The 24,100-nt window shown below is 44.1% G+C and overlaps 1 protein-coding gene across 2 annotated transcripts in view; it reads left to right on the top strand.

Moving 5' to 3' along the window:
* Positions 1–11,234: 11,234 nt before the first annotated feature.
* RIN2 (Ras and Rab interactor 2) overlaps positions 11,235–24,100 on the top strand; it is a 114,370-nt gene continuing 101,504 nt past the window's right edge. Inside the window, exons 1-2 of one of the 2 annotated variants that reach the window (XM_054024002.1) lie at positions 12,533–12,616; positions 23,388–23,465. In XM_054024002.1, coding sequence (XP_053879977.1) covers positions 23,430–23,465 — 36 coding nt within the window. In that variant the 5' untranslated portion in view covers positions 12,533–12,616; positions 23,388–23,429. Of the gene's footprint in view, positions 11,272–12,532; positions 12,617–23,387; positions 23,466–24,100 lie in introns of those variants that run through there. The other variant, XM_054024004.1, reaches the window with a different exon arrangement.

Genomic DNA, 24,100 nt, shown 5'->3' with positions numbered 1-24,100 from the left:
GAGGTTTAGGGACATCCAGAGTATGGGGTTGCATCTCTAACCATTTTGGCTAATAGCCATGGATGGACCTGTCTTCCATGAACTTACCTAATTCTCTGTTGAACCCAGTTATACTTTTGGCCTTCACAACATCCCCTGGCAAGAGTTCCACAGGCTGACTGTGCATTGTGTGAAGAAGTCCTTCCTTACGTTTGTTTTAAATCTGCTGTCTATTAACTTAATTGGGTTACTCCAAGTTTTTATGTTATGTGATGGGGTAAATAACACTTTTCTGTTCACTTTCTCCACACCATGATTTTATGGACGTCTATCATATGCATGCCTTAGCTGTCTCTTTTCTAAACTGAACAGTTCCAGTCTTTTTAATCTCCTTGTATGGAAGCTAATCATTTTTGTTCCCCTTCTCTGCACCTTTTCCAATTCTAATATATCTTTTCTGAGATGGGGAGACAGAACTGCATGCAATATTAAAGGTGCGGGCATACCATGGCTTTATATAGTGGTATTATATTTTCTGTCTTATCTTTCCCTTTCCTCATGGTTCCTAACATTCTTAGCTTTTTTTGACTGCTGGTGCACATTGAGCAGATATTTTCAGGGAACTATCCACGATGACTCAAAGATCTTTCTTGAATGGTAACAGCTAATTCAGACCCCATTGTTTTGTGTGTATTGTTGGGATTATTTTTTCCAATGTGCGTTACTTTGCACTTATCAACACTGAATTTCATCTGTCATTTTGTTGCCCAGTAACGTAGTTTTGTGAGATCCCTTTGTAACTCTTCATGGTTAGCTTTGGACTTCACTATCTTGCGTAGTTTTGTATCATCTTCAGATTTTGCCACCTCACTGTTTACACCTTTTTTTTCCAGATCATTTATGAATATGTTGCACAGCACACGTCCCAATACGGATCCTGGCGGGACACTGCTATTTACCCCTCTCTCCATTGTGAAAACTGACCATTTATTCCTACCCTTCGTTTCCTGTCTTTTAACCAATTACTGATTCACAGCAGAATCTTCCCTCCTATTCCATGACTGCTTACTTTGCATAAGAGTCTTTGATGCGGGACTTGCTCCAAGGCTTTCTGAAGATACCATATGCATACAGTGAACTAACCTAGTGTAGCCATACAGTAAAAATTCCAGTGATCCAGTCCTGGAAGTGCTAGTCCACTCCCTGCTTCATGGAGCTATGTTGATTTACAGCAACACACAGTCCTCTTCCTATTTCTTTCATCCCAGCAACAAGAAATTATTTTTGTATTTAAAAGGGTTGATCTGGTTTTCAGAGCCTATATCCCCAGCTGCACACAAGGCAAGCTCATATTTAAGAGAGCACCAACAGAATAATTTAAATTCTTTAAATAATTTAAACCACTTTTGGCGCCTTGAAAATAGCACATTTAGCATCACACACACAATACCAGAAGAGCATAGTAATGGAAGTCCTGGAGAGCAATGAGCAAATGTTAGCTGCACTAATTAAATATGAATCTGATTAACACATCTTTGTTAGGTTCAGTTAAAAAGCAATTTGTGTTAAGAGGTATATGTCAAGGTGACAGATAATTAGTTAAATGTTGTTCTCTCCAGTGATTTGTTTTCCTTTAAATTAACAGCCTGTGTATTGTTTTCCCCTTTTAACTGGAGGTTTAAATCACTCTCATTTGCCTTTAATGGAATAGCTTATGGGCCGATCTCACAACCTGAAACGTGGCCATTTTCCTTTCTTTTCTTTCCTCAAGTTTTAAAGATGAAAGCAAGGCTCAAGTTCGTTAGTGTTCTGCAAGTTAAGACTGTCCTGACTCCTGATGACTGGCAAGGCCAGCATGTGGTTTGGGGATGGAGGCAAAGAAGCTGAATGAGATCCCTGGTGTGAAGATGTATGATAATGTAATGGTGCTACTCCATCATGATAATTAAGGTTGAGACTAAGGCTTGGGAGTCAGGTGCCTAAATACCATTGAGAATCTGGGACTAGCTTTCTGTTTAACTCTTTTCTAAGCACTCTAAATCCTGGCATACTCTGTCTTGAAAATTGCTGTGCTTAGTGAGGGTCTGAGAGGGGGGTAGTGGTCCAAGTTTGAAATTGTTTAATTAAGGGTTTCTGAGATACATACAGCCCCCCAGTAACAGGGCAGTCTGCATTCAGGGCCAGGAGGTCTGGGGCCAGTGATTCTACTCTGCTACACCTGTCCTGGCATTCTGGATTTAAGAGGAAAGTCCAGCAGCTGGGGGGTGACTAAGGAGGAGAGTTGACATGCTGCTCTTACCTGAGGGGAAGAAGCCTGGGTTTGAGGGCCAGGAGGACTGTGGCAGGCCAGGGTCCTTTTGTAGAGGGTGTGACATTCCCCTCTGGTGTTATCTGGACCGGTGATCTGCTAGGTCACTCCAATCCTTGACTCTGGGAGCCAGCCTTACCTTGCTTTGCTGTGAGAACCCCCACTCCTGGACTGTTCACGCACAGCCTCTGGCATGTAAGCTGCAACTTGGATTGTGAAACCAAATGACACTAACCAATATCTCTGGTCCTAGACACAACCCTAGGAACTGCCGTCTTGCAGTGTCCAGTTATGCCAGCTGGATGCTGCAAAGTTATATGAGTTTGTCAATTTAACAAAGAAATTGATATGTATCAGGCTTGTTATCCCAAGGGGAGTCTCTGAATACTTCAGAAATATTGTATGGGAAAATAGAATTAATTAAATATAAAGAAGATGAAAGACTTTGTTAGCTTTAGGGTAATGCAATCATGCTGCATGCTCCTCACCCATTGCCTGAACAATGGCACTGAGTGCGATCAAAGAAAAGCAAGAAACTGCAGTTTTCATCAATAGCAGCATGTTCATAGTGACTGCTGAGCACCAGAAATGCACTCCCAATAGAGAACCCTATTCTAAGGACTGGCACATGGTTGACATTGACTAAGGGCTTGTCTACACTTACATTTTATAGCGCTCTAACTTGCTGGCGCAGGGGTGTGAAAAATCACCCCCCTGAGCGCAGCAAGTCTAAGCACTTTAAAGCCTTAGTGTAGACAGGCTCCGAGCACTGGGAGCCACCCTCCCAGTGCTCGGAGCTAATCCCTTCGTGGAGGTGGATTACTAGGAGCGCTGGGAGAGCTCTCTCCCAGCACTCGCGCGTGACCACACTCGCACTTCAAAGCGCTGGTGCAGGAGCGTTTCCATGGCAGCGCTTTGAAGTTTCCAGTGTAGACATACCCTAAAAGGCAGCACCTAGATATGTTGTCAGACAAACCAGTCACTTATGTTTTAGAATGAAAAACAAACATAAAACAAATTTGAGCTCTCTACAATAATTCATCCAATCTACACAAACTAAGGGATCACATCTATCACTCGCAACCCTCAGTGCTGTAGTTTCTTGGAAGGAGGGGTCCAAAGGAAATATCCGACACCAGAAAACATTCAGTCACATGTCCCTTTTTGAAACAGTCATAGCAAACCTCCAGTTACATCCCTCTCCCACCGCCCCCGGCCTCACAAACCCTATCGAAAAATCAGGCAGTGCATAAACAATAAGCATGTGTAAATCCTACTCTAACCCAACAGACAGACCATCTGTAGGCTTTTTTCACCCCTGTTAAAATGGAAACCCTGGTGTAGCTTGAACAGTGGTAACACTATTGCCCCACAATAATATTGCTGTGCCACAGAATTAGTGGGTGCAAATTGATGTCATTTTGGTCAAGGCTCTTCAGGGCTTGTCTCCATGGAGTAATTGAGTGGAATAGCAACTTTGCAATAGTTCCCCCTGTAGACACTCTTATTGTGGAATAAGTGTCCACATAGACAGTTATAAAGGAATAGCTATTGTGTTTTAAATTCACACCCTATGTTACTCTGGAATAGCTCTCTCATGGAGACAAGCCCACGGATACACCTCCCTCAATAAGGACCTGATTTTAATATTTAAATTGCTCTAAAACCCACCTGGATAGTGAGATTATTTTGAAAACTGGTATTCCTTAACAGGAGGTAGAGGCAGAGGAGACATGAGACAGATGGGTCAGTTCATGCCTCCGGAGCTGTATTCACTTCCATGTGGTTTTCTGATTCATCTGAGAACATCCAAATGAGATCAATAGGCCATTTCACACCTCTCTTGTCCCACTGTGCTGCTGAGGGGTGTGCATCCCTTCGCACTAGCCCTGGAAGTGGAGCGCAGTCTCAGGCTCCCTTCCCCTACCCCCATCACTGCCTCCAGCTGATAATGTGCTCCTCCCAGCCCATCAGTTACCACCTTCCTTCCTCCTCATGGTGCTGCCCATCCTACTGGGGGCATGGAGGACCAGGACAAGGGCAGAGTTGATATTTGTATGGCAGTGAGGTATTCCCAGGGGGCTTCTTTATATCTCCCCCCCACACACACAGGTGCTTCCCAATCATGCCCCCCTCACTTCTCTCACTTCCTCAGAAAACCAGGGAAATTCAGTGCCCAAAAATGTTATGAATGTGAATAAATGATGGCCCAGCCCACTCCTGACTCATCTCATAGCGCTCTGTCCTTCCAGAGGGTATGGAGCACTGCAGAAACTCAGCATGTGGGGTAGTAGGAGCAACTGTCAGATCATGTTCTCACTAAGTTGTACCTAGGGCAGGTTATGCATGACCTATAATTAACCCCTTCCCCTACTCTGCAAAACCACCTTAGTGTTACCACCTCTTGTCCTTTGTCCCAAGGAATCCTTCTGGAACCTCAGCTGCACTTATCTCTGCCTTATAGTGCACTGCCAAGTATGCTACAGACTGCCCTAACTGTCTACAGCAATAATAGACTTCTGTGCTCCTCTACTCGCACAACAGACATCACTCTGCACAGAAACCACAGATCCAACATCCCCTGGAGGCAGTTCCCCATTACAGACAAGGACCTGAGGCACAGTTACTTGCTCAGAGTCATACAGGCAGCCTGTGTCAGAGCTGAGAATTGACCCAAGATCTCTGATTCTCAGCCCATGCCCTCAACCATAAGCCCATCTGTCCTCTCCTCCCTAGAAACCACTTTTCAGCCCAGGCTTTCATTGGCAGCCAGCAGTGAAATGATATAGGAGAGTTTCCGTGCTTACCTGGCTGTCTTGCCACGCCATATTTTCATGGGATATGGTGATGTTCTGCTCAAGACACCCAGAGCTGTAAGCCATGGTGCTACCCCTCTGCCTCAGCAAGTGAGAGCTTTGCTGCTGCTAAGCTGTGTGCCTTAAGAGTCTGCCAGTGTAAACCTTGCCTTGCATGTAACAATCAGTGAATCCCAGTTCCCCAGAGAAGTCGTTTTGCAGTGTCCAGTGTGATGGGGTTGGATCACAGAAACCCCCTTGGGAGCTGCCACCTAATGTACCAAGACTACCTCTGCTCCTGTTTTCCCTGCCAGCTCAGGACTCCAGCACCCTGTCTTGCAGAGCCAGACACTCCCATCTGCTCCAACACAGACCCAGGGTCTGAATTACTTGCCCCAAAGCTGCAGGTTTACCTGAAAACAGCTCACAGAAGTGTGCTTGTCTTTAGAACTCAGATGCCCAAATCCCCATGAGGTCTAAACCCAAATGAATCCGTTTTACCCTGTATAAAGCGTATGCAGGGCAAACTCATAAATTGTTCGCCCTCTATAACACTGATAGAGATATGCACAGTCATTTGCTCCCCCAGGTATTAATACATACTCGGAGTTAATTGCCAAGGAAAAGGTGATTGTATTAAATACAGAAAGTAGGATTTAAGTGGTTTCAAGTAGTAACAGACAGAACAAAGTAAGTCCCCAAGCAAAATAAAATAAAATGCACAAATCTATGTCTAATCAAACTGAATACAGATACAGTCTCACATGATATTCTTATTGATAAACTAGGCAAATACAATTTAGATGGGGCTACTATAAGGTGGGTGCATAACTGGCTGGATAACCGTACTCAGAGAGTTGTTATTAATGGTTCCCAATCCTGCTGGAAAGGCATAACAAGTGGGGTTCCGCAGGGGTCTGTTTTGGGACCGGTCTGTTCAATATCTTCATTAACGACTTAGATATTGGCATAGAAAGTACACTTATTAAGTTTGCGGATGATACCAAACTGGGAGGGATTGCAATTGCTTTGGAGGACAGGGTCATAATTCAAAATGATCTGGACAAATTGGAGAAATGGTCTGAGTTAAACAGGATGAAGTTTAACAAAGACAAATGCAAAGTGCTCCACTTAGGAAGAAAAAAATCAGTTTCACACATACAGAATGGGAAGAGACTGTCTAGGAAGGAGTACGGCAGAAAGGGATCTAGGGGTTATAGTGGACCACAAGCTAAATATGAGTCAACAGTGTGATGCTGTTGCAAAAAAAGCAAACATGATTCTGGGATGTATTAACAGGTGTGTTGTGAGCAAGACACGAGAAGTCATTCTTCCGCTCTACTCTGCTCTGGTTAGGCCTCAGCTGGAATATTGTGTCCAGTTCTGGGCACCGCATTTCAAGAAAGATGTGGAGAAATTGGAGAAGGTCCAGAGAAGAGCAACAAGAATGATTAAAGGTCTTGAGAACATGACCTATGAAGGAAGGCTGAAAGAATTGGGTTTGTTTAGTTTGGAAAAGAGAAGACTGAGAGGGGACATGATAGCAGTTTTCAGGTATCTAAAAGGATGTCATAAGGAGGAGGGAGAAAACTTGTTCACCTTAGCCTCTAAGGATAGAACAAGAAGCAATGGGCTTAAACTGCAGCAAGGGAGGTCTAGGTTGGACATTAGGAAAAAGTTCCTAACTGTCAGGGTGGTTAAACACTGGAATAAATTGCCTAGGGAGGTTGTGGAATCTCCATCTCTGGAGATATTTAAGAGTAGGTTAGATAAATGTCTATCAGGGATGGTCTAGACAGTATTTGGTCCTGCCATGCGGGCAGGGGACTGGACTCGATGACCTCTCGAGGTCCCTTCCAGTCCTAGAATCTATGAATCTCACCCTCAGAGATGCTTCAGTAAGTTTTTGCTCAGACTGGACACCTTCCAGACCTGGGCACAATTCTTTTCCCTGCTACAGCTCTTGTTCCAGCTCAGGTGGTAGCTAGGGGATTGTTTATGATGGCTCTTCTCTCCCCTCTTTGTTCTGTTCCACCTCTTTATATATCTTTTGCATAAGGTGGGAACCCTTTGTACCTCTGGGTTTCCACTCCCCGCTCCCCCACTGGAAAAGCACCAGGTTAAAGATGGATTCCAGTTCAGGTGATATGATCAAGTCACTGCAAGACTTCATTACCCACTTGCCAGCACACACATATACAGGAAGACTCACAGGTAAACACAGCCATCTGCAGACAATGGGAGTCATCGAGATTCCAAACCACCATTAATGGCCCACACTTTGCATAATTACAATAGGCCCTCAGAGTTACATTTCATATTTCTAGTTTTAGATACAAGAGTGATACATTTATACAAATAGGATGATCACACTCAGTAGATTATAAGCTTTGTAATGATACCTTACAAGAGACCTTTTGCATGAAGCATATTCCAGTTACATTATATTCACTTATTATCATGTTTTTATAAAACCATATAGACTGCACAACATCACATCCAGTCCTTCCCACTGTGACTCTTACAGGAATTATTAAGATCCCTGCTTCTGAAGGGACAGTGTACACACCGGCCTGTTCATCTAGCTTGGAGCCTTACACTTCGCTTCAATACACAGCACTGCTCTAGTTTTTTGTAGTAAAACAAAAATAAGTTTATTAACAAAGAACAGAGATGTAAGTGTTACTAAGCAGAAGGCAGAAACATTGATAATTATGGATGTAAAAGCTTAACCGGTAAGCATTAGTCTTACTGGTTAACCTGCCTCAACTGTTAACTCCGGGCCGGCTGGCTGACCCCCGCGGCCCTGCGCCGGCCGGAGCCGTGCTACCTGGCCCAGCCCCAGCCACGCCGGCCCCAGCCGCTTAAGCGGTTAACCGTTTAAATGACATTTTTAATCATTTAAACGGTTAACTTTTTAAACGGTATTTACATCTCTAGTATGGCTTTTCAATCAGTTGTGCACCTATTTTATAGTAATTTAATCTAGACCACATTTCTTAGTTAGCATATGAGTATGTGGGGCAAAAGACTTACTAAAATCAAGATGTATCACATCTACTGCTTCCCCTCATCCACTAAAACAGTAATCTTGTCAAAGACGGAAATGAAGTTGGTTTGACATGATTTGTTCTTGACAAATCCATGTTATCTATTACTTATTAGCCTATCATCCTTTTACAAATTATTTTAACAATTTATTCTAGTGTTTTTCTGGGTATCGAAGTTAGGCTGACTGATTTGTAATTCACTGGATCCTCTTTGTTCTCCTTTTTAAAGATAGGTAGGTATTATGTTAGCCCTTCCCCAGTCCTTTGAGACCTCACCCATCCTCCAGAAGTTCTCAAAGATAATTGCTAATGATTCTGAGACTGCTTCAGCTAGTTTCTAAAGTACCCTAGGGTGAATTTCATCACCCTATGATAGCTAGTTAATATAAGCAGTGCAACTATTGGTGCAGCACATACGAGTAATGCTGCTACATATCCTTAAGTTAGTAAGCTCAATAAAATTGTTTGTTTGTTATTCATGTGTAACACCTTGGGAGCAATCATCCACCAGGGCAAGTTAGAGCAGCCCTGAGGTTCTGGGGAGTAGAAAGGTGTATCCAGCTGGGGATCTGGCCCAGAATTGTCTTCTAAATTATAGCTTCCTGATGGATTCTGAATTAATAGAATCAATTGCAATCAACAAGCGAGTATTAAGTAGTTTGCTTGATCTCAACATTCTCTTCATGTAGCTGTCCACAGTGACTTTGTTCCTCACTCCACCAAGGCACCTGCTAGTTGGCTCCATAAAAGAAAGGGGGGGAGGGTAAATTATTTAAAAAGTAATAGGGGTTTTTTGGGCTAGCAAAGCAACTGGGGAAAGTTATATTCCAATGCCAGCACATGCAGAAATGTGTGAAATGCTTTGGTGTTATGACGTGTCACCCTCTGTATAAACCTATTGGGTCCATAAATTAAAATGTCAAATCACCAGTCTCGGGGAGAGCGGGGTTTGCTTTTAACGATATGGCATGGCCTATGCCTCCCTGCTCCCTTGCCCCGGTGGGGAATAAGCAGGCATTTCACATCCTGACCCAACTGCTTCCTGCTGGGGCATGTAGTCCAAGCCAGTCCAGTCCAACTAAGGCACCTGGCTTCAGAGATGAGGAATAGAAAAGTAAGTCATATTAATTTTTCTGTTTATAAACTCCTTAAAACATTTCTGAAACATAGTAATGGGCAGATGCACAGAATAGAGTCAGAGATTCCAAGGCCAGAAGGGACCATTGTGATCATCTAGTCTGACCTCCTGTATAGCACAGGACAAGAGAACTGCCCCACAATAGTTCCTAGAGCAGATCTTCAAGAAAAGCATCCAATCTTGATTTAAAAATTGTCAGTAATTGAGAGTCCACCACTATCCTTGGTAAATTGTTCCCATGGGTAGTTACACTCACCATTTTAAAATACCTTATTTTCAATCTGATGCTGGTTTAGTGAAATATAAAGGCTTTATTGGCACTTATTTAGGATGGCCTACAGAACCTATTTTGCTACACCACGTGTGAATAATGCAGACATTCCAATAAAAACTTTACATCACATCATCAGGAGCTAGCTGTAATTTACAGCTGGGGCTACACTGGAGCCCCATTAGCAGAAGCTGCTCAGGGCAGGTCTTCACTACGGGGGTGGAGGGGTGTCGATTTAAGATACGCCAATTCAGCTACGCGAATAGCGTAGCTGAATTCGACGTATCGGAGCCGACTTACCCCGCTGTGAGGACGGTGGCAAAATGGACCTCCGCGGCTCCCTGTCAATGGCGCTTACTCCCACCTCCGCTGGTGGAGTAAGAACGTCGATTTGGGGATCGATTGTCGCGTCCCAACGGGACGCGATAATTCGATCCCCGAGAGATCGATTTCTACCCGCCGATTCAGGCGGGTAGTGTAGACCTAGCCTCAGATGTACTTGTTGACTACCTGTTCTGTTCATTCCTCTGGGGCACCTGACATTGGCCACTGTTGGAAGACAGGATACTGAGCTAGATGGACCTTTGGTCTGACCCAGTATGGTTGTTCTTGTGCCTCCCGCAGACTATTCTGGTCACATCTGCCCCCCGGGTATCAATGCCCTTTTGGAGCATCCCTGAATTCTTGTGACTCTTTGCACCCAGTATATGTGAGGGAACTGAAGATAATTTGTGCCACCACAACCTCCCTCTATGGATTTTCCAATGCCTGGGGCTTTGGCTTGAATCAAGCCCTACCAGTGTTTGAAGTGTAAACAACATGGTGTTTGGTTGCACTAATACCCCAACATGGCTCTCTTAAGAGTGCCCTATTTATGGAGAAAGCGAAAGCCAAACCATAGGGAAAGTCTTGTTCTTAAAGTTTTGTTAATGAAGCAAAATGCAATAAAATAAGTCTGATGTGTTTGTGAAATATTGTATGTGTGGATTTTGGAATGAACACACCTTGTCTGAACTACGCAATCCTTATATTCAAAATGCATTGGGTGCTGTAGGTCATTTTCAATGTCTCTATTGCATTAGCTGAATTAATGAGACTGGGTGTGGAAAAATCTGGCAGACCAAAAAGGTGCAGGAGGGAACATGGTAATTGCCATAGTCTCAGATGGGTAATCAGTCCAGTATCTTGTCTCCACTGGAAGCCAGTGGTATCCGTTTTGGATGAAGGTCCAAAAAACCCTGCAGCAGGCAATTGTGGAATAATTTGCCCCAGGGAAAGTTTGTTCCTAACCCACATCAGGGAAAGAAGTGTGTTAAGACACCCAACCACAGACATTGTCATGAAGTTACACACACTCCTCAGCAAGTCTGGACTTGCTGGGTTTTATTGCACTTATGCCATTAACCCTCTCCTGCCTCTGAGACACAGGAGGTTTAGTCAGTTGCTGTGTGCAAGCCACTGGGAGACCTTGGATGCGAAGCGCTTATAGCACAAATCACTATGATCTGTGTCCCTCTGCCCACACAAAGCTGGGGTTTCAAGCGCACAAACAGCTAAACAGGCACGCATTTGGAGCAAAGGGATTCAACAGATGCCTTTGGAATGTAGCCCTTTAAGTATGCAGCTCGCTAGCTTCCTATGTTAGTGTTTAGCAGAATTCATATCCTCTTCCTCCTCCTGTCCTTCGGTTATCCAGCTCCATTCTCTACCCACTGCCTTCCAGGCGTCAGGTGAGACTCTCACATTTCCCTTTGTCCCATTTTCCTCCATAGCTGTGATCTCCCCTACAGCTCAGGGGAAAGCCAGGTGCTGAAGGGAAATGGGGCTGGCCCTTTAAGGACACAGAGGGGCCCCCACTACCCCTGCTCCCCCCATTACCCCAACCCCTCCCGCTTCCAGCCCCCCAACTTCCTCATGGCTCCAGCCCCTGCCACACCTTCCCAACCCAGCTACGTCTGCCCCTCAACTTTCCTGCTGCTGCAGAGCCCTGATTGCCTCTGCTCCACCAACTCCCCCTCCAGTTCCTCCCTGCCCCCACCACTGCCCCCCCAGTCTCTGCCCTCCTGAGCTGCTCCCCACCCCTCAACTCCCCCCAGTCAGTCAGTCCTGCCCCCAATCCCTACCCCTCAACTCCCCCAGTTCCTCCCTGCCCCCACCACTGGCCCCTGCACTACTCCCTGCCCCCAATCCCTACCCCTCAACTCCCCCAGTCCTCCCCACTCCCACCACTGCCCCCCTGCACTACTCCCTGCCCCCAATCCCTACCCCTCAACTCCCCCAGTCCTCCCCACTCCCACCACTGCCCCCCTGCACTACTCCCTGCCCCCAATCCCTACCCCTCAACTCCCCCCAGTGCTCTCCACCCCCACCACTGCCCCCCTGCACTACTCCCCGCCCCCAATCCCTACCCCTCAACTCCCCTCAGTCCTCCCCACCCCCACCACTGCCCCCCTGCACTACTCCCTGCCCCCAATCCCTACCTCTCAACTCCCCCCAGTGCTCTCCACCCCCACCACTTCCCCCCTGCACTACTCCCTGCCCCCAATCCCTACCCCTCAACTCCCACCCCCACCACTGCCCCCCAAACTCTGCTCCCTGCCCCCAATCCCTACCTCTCAACTCCCCCCATCCGTCCCCACACTGCCCCCTGCGCTGCTCCCCTCCCCCATTCCCTCCCCGGCCCCACCCCTGCCCCCCAAACTCTGCTCCCCGCCCCCAATCCCTACCCCTCAACTCCCCCCGTCCCCTCGCGGTCAGCACTGTCCCTCCCCGCGGCTGCCCAGCTCCCGCAGCAGGCGGGACGGCCAATGGCCGCAGCGAAGCCCAGCCCCTGCCCCCTGCCGGACCCTTGTGCCCCGCCCCCCCCGGGGGGCAGCTGAGGGGGCTCGGCGCAGGCGCCCTGCCCCGGGGGTTCGCCGGCCGGCCGGCCCTCGGCAGTGGGGAGGGGGTGAGGCGAGGGAGCCTGGCCGGCGCGGCCACACAAAGCCCCGGCTCCTCCCTCCCTCCCCGCCCGGCCGCTCGGCGAGCGGGCAGCGCCGGGCTGCTCCCGCCGCCGTGGGCAGGAGGCCGAGCAAGGTAAGGGCCGCGGGCTGCGCGGACACGCGTGGGGGCAGGGGGCGCAGTGGGAAGAGGGGCTGGGCTGAGTGTCGGCGGGGCCCGGGCCGAGCGATGCTCCCCAGCGCTCCCCCGTGCCCCGGGGGTCCCCCCTCCAAGCGCTGGGGCACGGGCGGGGCCCCTGGCCATGGGGCCGGCGCCTGTCGGGGGCCTGGGGGGCGCCCGTGGGGCCGCTCTGGGTTTGCGCTGCGCCGGCTGGGAGGAGAATCTGGGCCTGTTTGGGGGAGGGATTTTCAAACCCCTCTAGGTGATTTAGGAGCCAGTCTGGAGCTCTGAAATGGCTCGGCTGCTTTTGAAATTCCCACCCTTTGTCCCAGGGACTAGGGTTCAAGGACCTGCTGTGTGCGTGGCAGGTAACCTCAGCAACCGAAATGAGACCAAAGTATTACAGCCCACCCGAGACTAGACTGTCCTGGGCCCTGGGCAGGGAACAGGATGGACCCAGGCCTTCTGGGTCCATCCTGTTCCCTGCCTAGGGCCCAGGACAGTCTGGTATTCAAGGCCCCCACAATGGCAAGGACATGACTGAGATACACCTCGCTGGTCCTGGCAAGTGACCCGCACCCATACGCTGCTGAGGAAGGTCATTGCTATGGGGGCATTGACCGGGGGGAATTTTTTCCTGACCCCATATATGGTGATCAGTAAGACTCGTATAGGTATCCCGAAAAACTGAATAGGAAGTTGTTCTTATGAGCAATGCCAAGCAAAAATATTAGACTTCTTATGAAGTCTTATTTTTAGCCTCCTTTTAAATTATCTTATTACTCTCCTTTATTGTCTAGTATCCTTTTGAGGGTCTCGCACTCAGTTACTAGTGGTTATACGTGAGGAAAATGTCTTGGTTGATTTTCTCTTTAGTAGTTTTAAGAGGCAGATCCTCACCCTATACAAAAAACACAGTACTTTAAAAGGATTCACGACAACCAGGTTGCAGGTGTAACTGACATTGATTATCACATGTTCTCACCTTAGTTTGCCTTCTGTTGTTGGTCATGCATACTTGTCACTTTGTCTTAACTTAAATCATAAACTCTTTGGGGCAGGGACTGTGTCTTACTATGTGTTTGTACAGTGCCTAGCACAATGGAGTCCTGATCCTAACTGGGTCTGTTGGAGCTACAGCAATACAAATGATAAACTTGGTCCAGTAGTCTGTTCCAGTGACTGTTAGTCTCTTTCAAAATGGAACGGGTGTACACACACACACCCCATCTCTTAAATCTTTCCTTAAAACTACCTATACTATGATATTTACAAATTGCTCCCGTCTGGGATTGGCTAGGCAGGTTGAGAACTTTGACTTCTGATTTTCTGCAAAATTTTGTTTTTTATTGTTACCTCATTCTCTCAACTTAGCCAGCCTCCACTTACCTGTTTTGCCCACCTGTTGCATCCTGTCTGATGTGTAGATTATGAGCTCCTTGGGGCAGGGACCATCTTCTAGCATATGGTGTGTAGCACAAGGGGGCTCTGATCATTCTGTGGAAGATCATTGAGTGGGGAATTCCAGGCCTACAGTACAAACTTTTGCCAGCTTAGCTATGTTAGTAAGGATGATCCCTGGCCAATATAGCTGTGCAGGAAAAAGCCCCTGGTGTAGAGTTATACTGGTATAATTTATTTCACTTGGTAGTTAGGGGTAGGGCACTGGAATAAGCTATGCCAGCAAAAACACATTTTGCTAGTATAAGCTTCATCCATGCTAGGGGCACTTTGCCAATACTATTCAAGTCTATTATAGGTTTTGTATACTGCATGCATCACTGTAGTATCTGAGTGCCTAAAAAGCCCTTGCTCCTTAACGGGACAAAAGGATACATTGCGTAGCTATACCAGGAAAGTGCTCCTAGTGTAAACCTGGACTGAGAAAACACAACCACTTCTTTAATATGTAAGCTCTGTTATCTTTGAGAGAATTTAATTGTTTCTTAAATAGTAGACTCTATTTGGGACAGACTTTTTGGAATGTTACTTGATTATATGGGCAGTTAAGACTGTACTAGCTAGAAACGTCTATTAATAACATGTTATTTATAATGTTGTAGTTGTAGCAGCCAGGTTGGTCCCAGCATACGAGACAGGGTAGGTGAGGTAACCATTTGTTGGTTCAGTAAAAATATATTACCTCACTACCGTGTCTCTCTCTCAATCACATAACTAAGCAAGAAAAATGGGCCATATTTCTTTCTGAATTGAATTTCTGATTTGGAACAGTCCTCTTTAGCTGTACACTATTAAATACAGACTGCATTTGATATCACTAACAATGCTAAATGCATTGATTTATCTTTTATATTAATTTAAAAATAAAACTAAATGCTTACCAAGATTAGTATTGGAGGGGAAATGAATATTGACTTTTCTCAAAATATGGAGGAACAGTTATGTAGATCAAAATCCTTAAATCTTGCAACTTTCCCTGAATCCACTCATCGAAGATTCTATGTTTATAGCTCTCAATGTTCTCATTATAATTTTGTTGGGAATCTATCTGGCAATTTGTTCACATTTAATAAACTAATAAGAGATTATATACGAAGTTGTGAGAAGAGCTGGTCAAAAATGTCAATTACGCCCCCCCCCCCCCCCCCCCCCCGCCCCCAAATTTCTCAAGAAAGTTTTCTGGTTTTATCAAAAACTGAAATAAAAACTCAAAAATTTTCAATTGAAAGCAACCCAACTCTTTCAAGAACTGAACACCATATATTGTTACCAAAAGAAAATCAATTTCTGGCTTTTCATTGGAAAGCTTCAAGAAAAAACAAACTTTTTCTGTGAAAAGTTTTGCTTTGGTGATACAGCCATTTTTCATCTAAAAATGTTTAGATGAAAAATTTGCAACCAGCTTTTGATATGATCATTGTGAAATGAACTGGTGGATTTGTACAGCTAAATACCCACCTCCTTTCCCCCCTAAGGATCTACCATATCCCATGGTGGTGGAGTTCTGAGGATTCCCACCACACATACTATTATTTTTAACATCCCTTCAGGCCCTGGGTTGCAGCCGTAGTCTTTCAGGATGAGGAGAATTGGACTGGTATTGGTAGTCTATGAAACATATTGATCTGAGGATCATTGTTGAGTGAGAGACGGTAGTTCCTTCTCTAGGGCCTAAATGTGATCTTTCTGCAGCATTCTTTGTATCTCCTGACCCAGACGATAAGGATGGAAATGGGAACCTAGCTAGGGTGTCTGGCCTGGAAATGGAAAGCATCCCTGATAGGTCAGTGAGTCAGTAACCCACCTATGTTGTGGAGCAAAGTAATCTAGCATTTAAAAATAGCCTCTAAAAGTGCTTGTATAAAACACAAGAGTTTGGAATGGCAGAGTAAATATTCAAGTCTATGCAAAGAACATTGGAAATTTCATATTGGTCATATCTTTGAACATGAGAATTAATGGATTGCTTAAAAATCGCTGCCAAATTGGGACGTTGTTTTTGCTGATACAGACTAACATGGCTACCACTCTGAAACCTGTCATTAAGCAATACAGTTGCTATTGAAACGGTGCTCTTGTATGCAACAGAATATCAGTGCTTTAAGAGACTGTTTATACCAGGGGTGGCCAACCTGTGGCTCCGGAGCCACATGTGGCTCTTCAGAAGTTAATATGTGGCTCCGTGTATAGGCACTGACTCCGGGGATGGCGCCAACTTGCCAATGTGCTGGGGGGGGGGGTGCTCACAGCTCAACCCCTGGCTCTGTTACAGGTGCTGTCCCCACTCCACCCCTTCCCGTCCCCTCCCCTGAACCTGCCGTGCCCTGGCTCCTCCCCCAGCTCCCCAGAGCGTCCTGCATATCACAAAACAGCTGATCAGGAGGTGCAGGGAGGGAGGGAGAGATGCTGATCGGTGGTGGGCAGGAGGCACTGGGAGCGGGGGAGGAGCTGATGAGAGGCTGCTTACGTATTATTGTGGCTCTTTGGCAATGTACATTGGTAAATTCTGGCTCCTTGTCAGGCTCAGGTCGGCCACCCCTGCTCTTCCCCTTCTCTCACCCCCCGCCCCCCTTTGTAGCCTGATCACAGAGCTGAAATGGGTTGGAAGGGTCCTAGTTTGCATTGAAAGTGAATCTCACTCTAAGGTTGTGTCTACCCTAGACTTCTTAGCCTTAAAAGTTCCTATTCTTTCTAGCACTGAGTCAGTTCTATCAGTGGTAGCAATGGTGGGAGCACTAATGCAGCCACTGGTGCCTTGTGTTACAACTACAGTGTAATCTAATCCCACACACAGCAGTTCTAAACACAGTGGTTAAAATGCAGGTTGTCTACCTATGCTAATTCTCCCACTCTTAGGTCCATCCATGGACCTGAACCAGTTAGTGCAAAAATGAGAAGGCCATTTGAAAAGAAGGCTAGTATAGACAGGTGCTGGTGGGTAGCCTTTCAACTACACCTCTACCCCGATATATCGCTGTCCTTAGGAGCCAAAAAATCTTACCGCGTTATAGGTGAAACCGCATTATATCGAACTTGCTTTGATCCACTGGAGTGCGCAGCACCTTCCCCTCCCTCTTCCCCCCCCCCCCCCCCGGATCACTGCTTTACCACGTTATATCCGAATTCGTGTTATATCGACATTACTCAGGATAAAAGCAAAAGTAAGGAACAGTGTGAACTTTGCAAGGTTTCACAGCTTATTATTTGTGCAGTAACAATAGCAGAAAAGAGAACCTTTATTAGATCTAGATTAGGGGTCGGATTCTCCTTTTACATCAGTTTTACACTTCAAAGGAGTTGCTTCTGATTTACACCATTGTCAATGAGAGCTGAATCAGGTCCAAATAGTTGATCTGCACTCTATAACTTGCTGCTGCCTCATTGTACTTGCATGTAAGCACATCTGTTATTCAGTGCTGTTACATTGAGCACATGTTGTTGTACTTTTAAGTACAACTGAACATTCATTTTGCAAAGAGAGTCCCTGAAACTATACCCTCATTTAATCTAACCAATAGTATGGGGAAAAGATAGTATATTTAAATCTTATTTCAACAATGGTTTGCTTTAAGTAAAGTGACAAACAATTGTGATATCCTCTTAATGCATTTTCATGAAAGGATTTTTGTGATGTAGCCCTTTATAGAGCCATTAAGGAGCAGGTCAGGAATATTTTGCATTCTGTGTCTAGTCATTTAAACAATAGCATAATCAAAATTCACGTCAATGTTTATTGTTGACATATGGAACACATTCCTCCATTTCTGACTGCATGCTGGTTTATATGGACTTTACTGTTGCTTTGATCTTCATGCGGAGAGTGCAGTTTGGAAACGTGGTCCAGGTGTCACCATGCTGTTTGAAACGGAGGGCTTGTCAACACTGGCACTTTACAGCGCTGCAACTTTCTCGCTCAGGGGTGTGAAAAAACATCCCCCTGAGCACAGCAAGTTCCAGCGCTGTAAAGCACCAGTGTAGACAGTGCACCAGGTTCAGGCCCCATTGTGCTGGGTGCTGTACAAGCACATAATAAATGACAATGCCTGCCCCAAGGTACTTACAGTCTAATACACAAGACATAACAGGTGGGTGAGACAAAAATGTGGGTGGCATGGGAAGGAGGACAAGGTAGCAGTAATGAAAGGGAACTTAATCCTCTCCTTCCTTAAACCTCAGAACACAGGTGCGTGCAAAATTCCCCGCAAAAATAGGTTCTTTGGAGAACATGTGTTTTAAATACCCAGTTCAGGTTTAATATCCAATTTTGCCCTTGGGCCATGATTCTCTCCCTGAATTCAGAAAAGGTCTGCCCTGTGTAATTTTGTAAGCTATTTAAATACCGAGAGCCACATCCTCAGATGTAAATCGGTACAGTTTCATTGGCATTAATGGAGCTGTGCAAATTGACCCCAGCTGTGGACTTGGTCTGCACTGCACACACTAATTTGAGGCCTGTTCAGTTTTCAAAGCCTTTCCTTTCAGAACCTCTTTTTGCTCTCCTTCGCACCATCTCCAGAATGTGTATGTCAGTCTTTTGGCTCAACGCCTAGGACTAAGCACAACACTAAATGTGACCTCACAAGTGCTTCGCAGAGAAGAATTGTCTTTCCTTACTTGTAAATGATTCCCCTGCTTCTGCATTCAAAATTATTCTTTTTACTTTTACTTTGTTTTTGGTCAACACAGAGTCCCTATGTTCATATATTTAACTCTGGGGTTCTTTTCATTCTGTGTTAGAGCCAAAATACATTTCAACACAAGAATAACATAGTCTCATTGGCTTTCCCTGCATGCATGACATTATATTTGCTGACATTCCCTTACCTTGCTTCATCTACCTGAAGATCCCTAACATCCTCTTTCAGCTAACTCTTGCTTCCTTTGTTCTGTTAATGATTGACTCTGGACATATGCCATATAAGATATTTAAATACCCAATTAGAGAAAAGTTCCGAAGTACCCAAGCTGCATCTTGGCCAGACTTAAAATAGCAGATTCAACTGTATGCTTAGAAGGGTGAATATATGGAGAGACCTGGAAATCCCAGCGTGGCCAACCTGAGACTGCTTTATGTTCCTCCAGGAGCTGAAGGGTATGGCAGATTGGGTAAAGAGTGGGATGGAGCCTGGACTCAGCCAGCTAACATAGCGGAGCTAGTGCATAGGGGGAAGTAATTTGTGTCATGTAATGGACTGGCATGGATTACATTCCCCCATGGAGCGAAGGACAAAATTGTGCCTCTCTGAGTCCCAGTTCAGCCTCATATCTGCTCCTGGACAAACATAACTATGCTATATCCAGCCTTCTACTCAGAATTCACAATACTTCATAATTGAGTCATGTATTAGGTTTGACCTGATAATGATTGTGGGCCAGAATGTGATATGAATATTTCCACTGGCATTAATTAGACTGTCTCTGTGTGTGTGGAACAGCTCATCAGTTTGAGCAAATGAATTCAGTTTGGGATAAACATATCATTATAAAAAAGAACATCAAGTTCACGAGAATAAACACCCACCGCTTTTGGTGACTGGGCCCTTGCTGCATTGCTGACCCTGAGTTTATTTGGCCAATAATTTCTTGGGAAAAAGTTTAGATGTTGGCAACTGTGGGACATAGACAAGTAGTAAAATTTTTATAATAAGCTGTTCTAGCAATGGTTGGGGATTTTTAAAAAAAATGTTTTGCAATGTTCAGAGCAGTTAATGCAAGATGAAAAAGATGATTTAGAAATTTTAAATAGCTATCTAAAAGGAAGCCAAAATTCTTAGTGTGTTCATAAGGCCCACACCTGCTTGGCTGCTTGGGGAACATCAGGGTACCATATATCATTTAAAATTTCTCTGTCCAAGTGCCAAGTCATGAGCACTGCTGTTGTACACGGCTTTTATTAAGGTCTAGAGAAAATCTTATAGGTTGTGAATACACTGGAATTGGAATTTGATCAAAAACTCAATATTTGACATGAGTTTCAGTTTTGGAAAGTGTAACTTGGTGATATAATATTTTTGGTCCTGTAATTTTTATAATATGAGCCATTTGACCTTGATTTTTGTACATATGAAGCAGTTTACTCTAGCTAAGATCAAGTATCTTTCATTACGTACATTAGGAACTGGGAGCTGAATGCTTTGTAAGTTGGCTATAAAAACTGAAACTTGGAACATGTCTTAGCAATGAGCAAACTTTTTCTCTTTTAGTTAGATTTGTTAAACTATACATACCAGTGTGGGAATTTGTAAATAAAATGCCAAAAATACAAACACATGCCCAGGTCTTGCAAAAGGAGCACAGGCACCAATCCTGGAAAGACTCCTGTGATGGGCTTTGAATCACATCAAATGTAGGCAGAACCCATTGGGACTTGTAGGAGGGATCTGTCTGCATGGATACAATTGCAGGATCAAGGTCCCTACTTGCACAGAAATATGCCATAGAAGGCTTTGGTTTTATTGCCTTTCATAATTTCAAGGATCCCAGAGAGTTCTCTGTTTTAATATCAGGGAATGGAGGGGTGGAAATTGTTCCATGGTGACACCTTTTTCCAAGTGTCAGCACAGCAAAAGAATAGAAAACTCATTTACAAATTTCTGAGCAACAAACCTGAGGTCAGAATGGAAGAGCTACAAGAATATCACCTATAGCCGCAGTGGCAAGTGACAGCTTTCATGAAAGTTATATGTTACAGAGCAAATTCAGGCTGTAGAAGATATACCCCATTGCCACATTACCCCATCCTGTGTTAAGAGCTATGGGGTGGGGGAGGGAGACTCTGTGGGAGGAAATATCTGAGGAGACTCACAGCATCCTGTGATGTCCCGGGGTAAAAAGTGTGTGATGACCATGCTTGAACTTGGAGTGCTACCAGGCATGAAACCAAAATATGCTAATTCTATGATGGTATCAGGGTTATCGAGAGTTATATCTAGCAGTGGCAGCTCTATTTTTCCTCAATGCAAATATAAAAATATAAAGAAATTCCCAATAAAAGTTATAGTTAATAGACCACAAAGGTGGTAGATACTTATGTATTACATAAAGAAACACCATCCATTTGAAATCTAGTCAGGCTTAAATTTGAGATAAATTTATGTACTTCATGTGTCCTTTAGTCCTCTTGCCAAGTTTTGTGATTTTACAGCCTCTCCTTTTACCATGTAAATGTGTTTAAAATATTTTTCTCTCCCCACACGACCCGCATAGGCAAAGAAAACAAGATTTTATTGGTTATGCAGAGTAAATAGTGGAATTGACTACGTACCAAATGGAGTTAGATGCACAAAATTAAACCATGTTTTTCCTAGCTCTTTCAATTATAGTAATGTTAGGTTGTTGTCCTGCAAACACACACGAGACCCAGTCCGGGAAAGACTTAAGCATGTGCTTAAACACATTGACGTCAGTGGGATTACTTGTGTAGTTAAAATTAAACACGTGTACATGTTCAAGTGTTTGCTGGATTGGGGCCATGACTAGTTCCACTCAGTGTCCTCGAAATATGTGTGTGTGTAAGTGCTTTTAGGAATAGGCTCTTGAAACTTGCCTGACACTGGTAAGTGTGACATTTTCAGACAGTTTTTTTTTAAAGTAAGTTGTGATTATAAAAATCAAAACAAACCCCCAAATACTGGAAAGCCAGGAACTAAACTGACGTTAAAGTTTTGAAAAAATAGAACAGAAATGTTTCAAAGTCTGGCAAATTATAAATAATGATAACTAAAGGTTTCACAGACAGCCTTAAGTCTGAGGGCTGGTCTACACATACAGTGTTACATCAGCACTGGTGCAGCGGTGCTGCTGTAGCGCTTAGTGAAGATACTCCCTATGCTGATGGAAGAGCTTCTCTCATTGGTACCCCACCTCCTCGAGAGTCAGTAGCTGTATTGATGGGAGAAGCTGTCTCAACAGGAGTTTGGGTGATATAGCTGCGTTGCTCAGAGGTGTGGATTTTCCAAACCCCTGAGCGCCATAGTTATACTGAAATAAGTCTATAATATAAACCAAGCCTGACCTTGTCAGTTTCCATTTACTTATCCACTATGCTTTTTGCTAATTACTGTGCTTGGAATTCTTGGCATAGCTGGTAGTATTAGAAATGAAGCTGCAGTATCTGGAGAGCAGTAAGCCTTACTAAGGTTAATTCAAGTTTTCACATAATTTTTTCATCAAATTTTGTAATTATAATCAAATTTCTGTCTTGCCTAGGCAAACGGATAACACATCAAATTGAGTAGGAATTATTATTAAACATATACTTACCATTTTTATATGCATCTTTGAAAACACACTTTTGTTGTGGCTTTTTCCAAAACACGCAAACTGCCAAGATAAATATTTGATTTACTAGATTTTAGATTCACTTTTTTTATGTCCAGAAGAAAAGGATTATTTAATCCCTTATTATTTCAGCAACTGTTGCACACATGTAAGCTATCATTTATAATATATGTTTCCCATGTGGTTAACCGTGGTTCTAGAAACCAAAAAGTGATTTGGCTCTACTTCACATCTCTTGTTCCTTGCTGAAGATAGCTTAATGATATGTATCCACCTTTCTTCTAGACTAGGCATTTCCCATTTACTGCCTTCCTTTTATTGGTAATTTTATAGTTGCCATGTGTTGTTGTGCTGACTGAAAATCCCTACAGTTTCTGTGATGTGGCATATAGTGGAGATTATATGTCCCCAAAACACCTTGACAGTTTTGGCAAACTAAAGCCTTACTCTGCTTCAGCTTTCTTTTGAGGCCAACCAATCCACAAAAATATTCTGCCAAGTTACTTGATTTTGTGTGACTTAATTTTCATGATGTATTGTGTTTTGCCAATCACTGAAAGTTATTTTATAGGTTGTGTAAGAAACAGTAATAACACAGGACAGTTGCCTTCTTTATCAGTTACAGCTACTAAAACCACAGCTTTATTACTAGCTACTCATGTATTTTGCAGAGCTGTCTGTTATAAGGTGGGAGTACAGAGGTTTACTCTGTAGAATTGTGGAAAAGTTTGGAGCCTTTGAATATGCCATTAATATGTTTAATAGAAGGCAGAAAACAGAACGTGCTATTCTAACTGTGCTCATAAAACACATTTATTTTCTGCTAGTGACTAGAGAGGGTTGCTCTCATAAGACCAATTAATATACTTTGTCATACAGCCAGCTCTTCCTTCCGAATCAACATCCTTGCAGACATTATTATAACTCCACCTACCAGGAAACTATGTGTCAGTTGTGACTGGCAGACTTTTATTTTATTTTTTTGCCTTCTTGCTTCCTGGTATAGGTGGAGCTGTAATACTGTCTGCAGGGATGTTTCCTTTCCAGGATGGGAGAAGAGACAGACCGACAAAATACATTGCAGGTAAGTAATTATTTTCTTCTCTGTTGGTAACCAAGCCTGGTGTACTCTTTTGAATTCCGTCAAATCTTACAGAAGGAAAAAAACTTTACTTTGTTAGCAGAGCTTGATTTGGAGTAGTTTCCTGACAGAAATCTGGATTTCATAGGACAAGTGTGATGAATTTAAGAAAGGCAGCTGAAAGGAACTCAGCCCTGCTCAGTAGTGCCCTGATGCACTGAGGTACTTGACTTCAGTAGGACTATGCACATGTTTAAAGTTATGCACATTCTTAAGTAAGATCTATCATGGCATAGGCCAAGAAGAGATTTTTACTTAAGTGTAACTGTTAGAGTACTATAATGGTCCTAGTACAGTATTGGCCTTAGTGGTGTAGAGCTTGTACCCCAGTCCCCATTGTTTTTAAAACAATATTCAAAATGTGGTTGCTCGTTTAAATGTACGATTGCAAAAGTCTCGTTATGCTTGGTACCTTTGATAGCTATACGTTAATGAATTTTATAAAGGCATTTATTCCCTATGAATTGAGAAACTCAGGGCCAAATAATCACAGGTTTAAGATTAGTACTTTAATTTTACTTTTGGGAGCATCAGACCAGATTACACAGCAGATGTTCTTTTAAAATTATACAAGATAT

The sequence above is a fragment of the Malaclemys terrapin genome, chromosome 3 (assembly GCF_027887155.1).
Source record: "Malaclemys terrapin pileata isolate rMalTer1 chromosome 3, rMalTer1.hap1, whole genome shotgun sequence".
Lineage (NCBI taxonomy): Eukaryota > Metazoa > Chordata > Testudines > Emydidae > Malaclemys > Malaclemys terrapin.
Note: the sequence above shows the minus strand (reverse complement) of the source record. Positions and strands in the feature narration are given on the sequence as shown.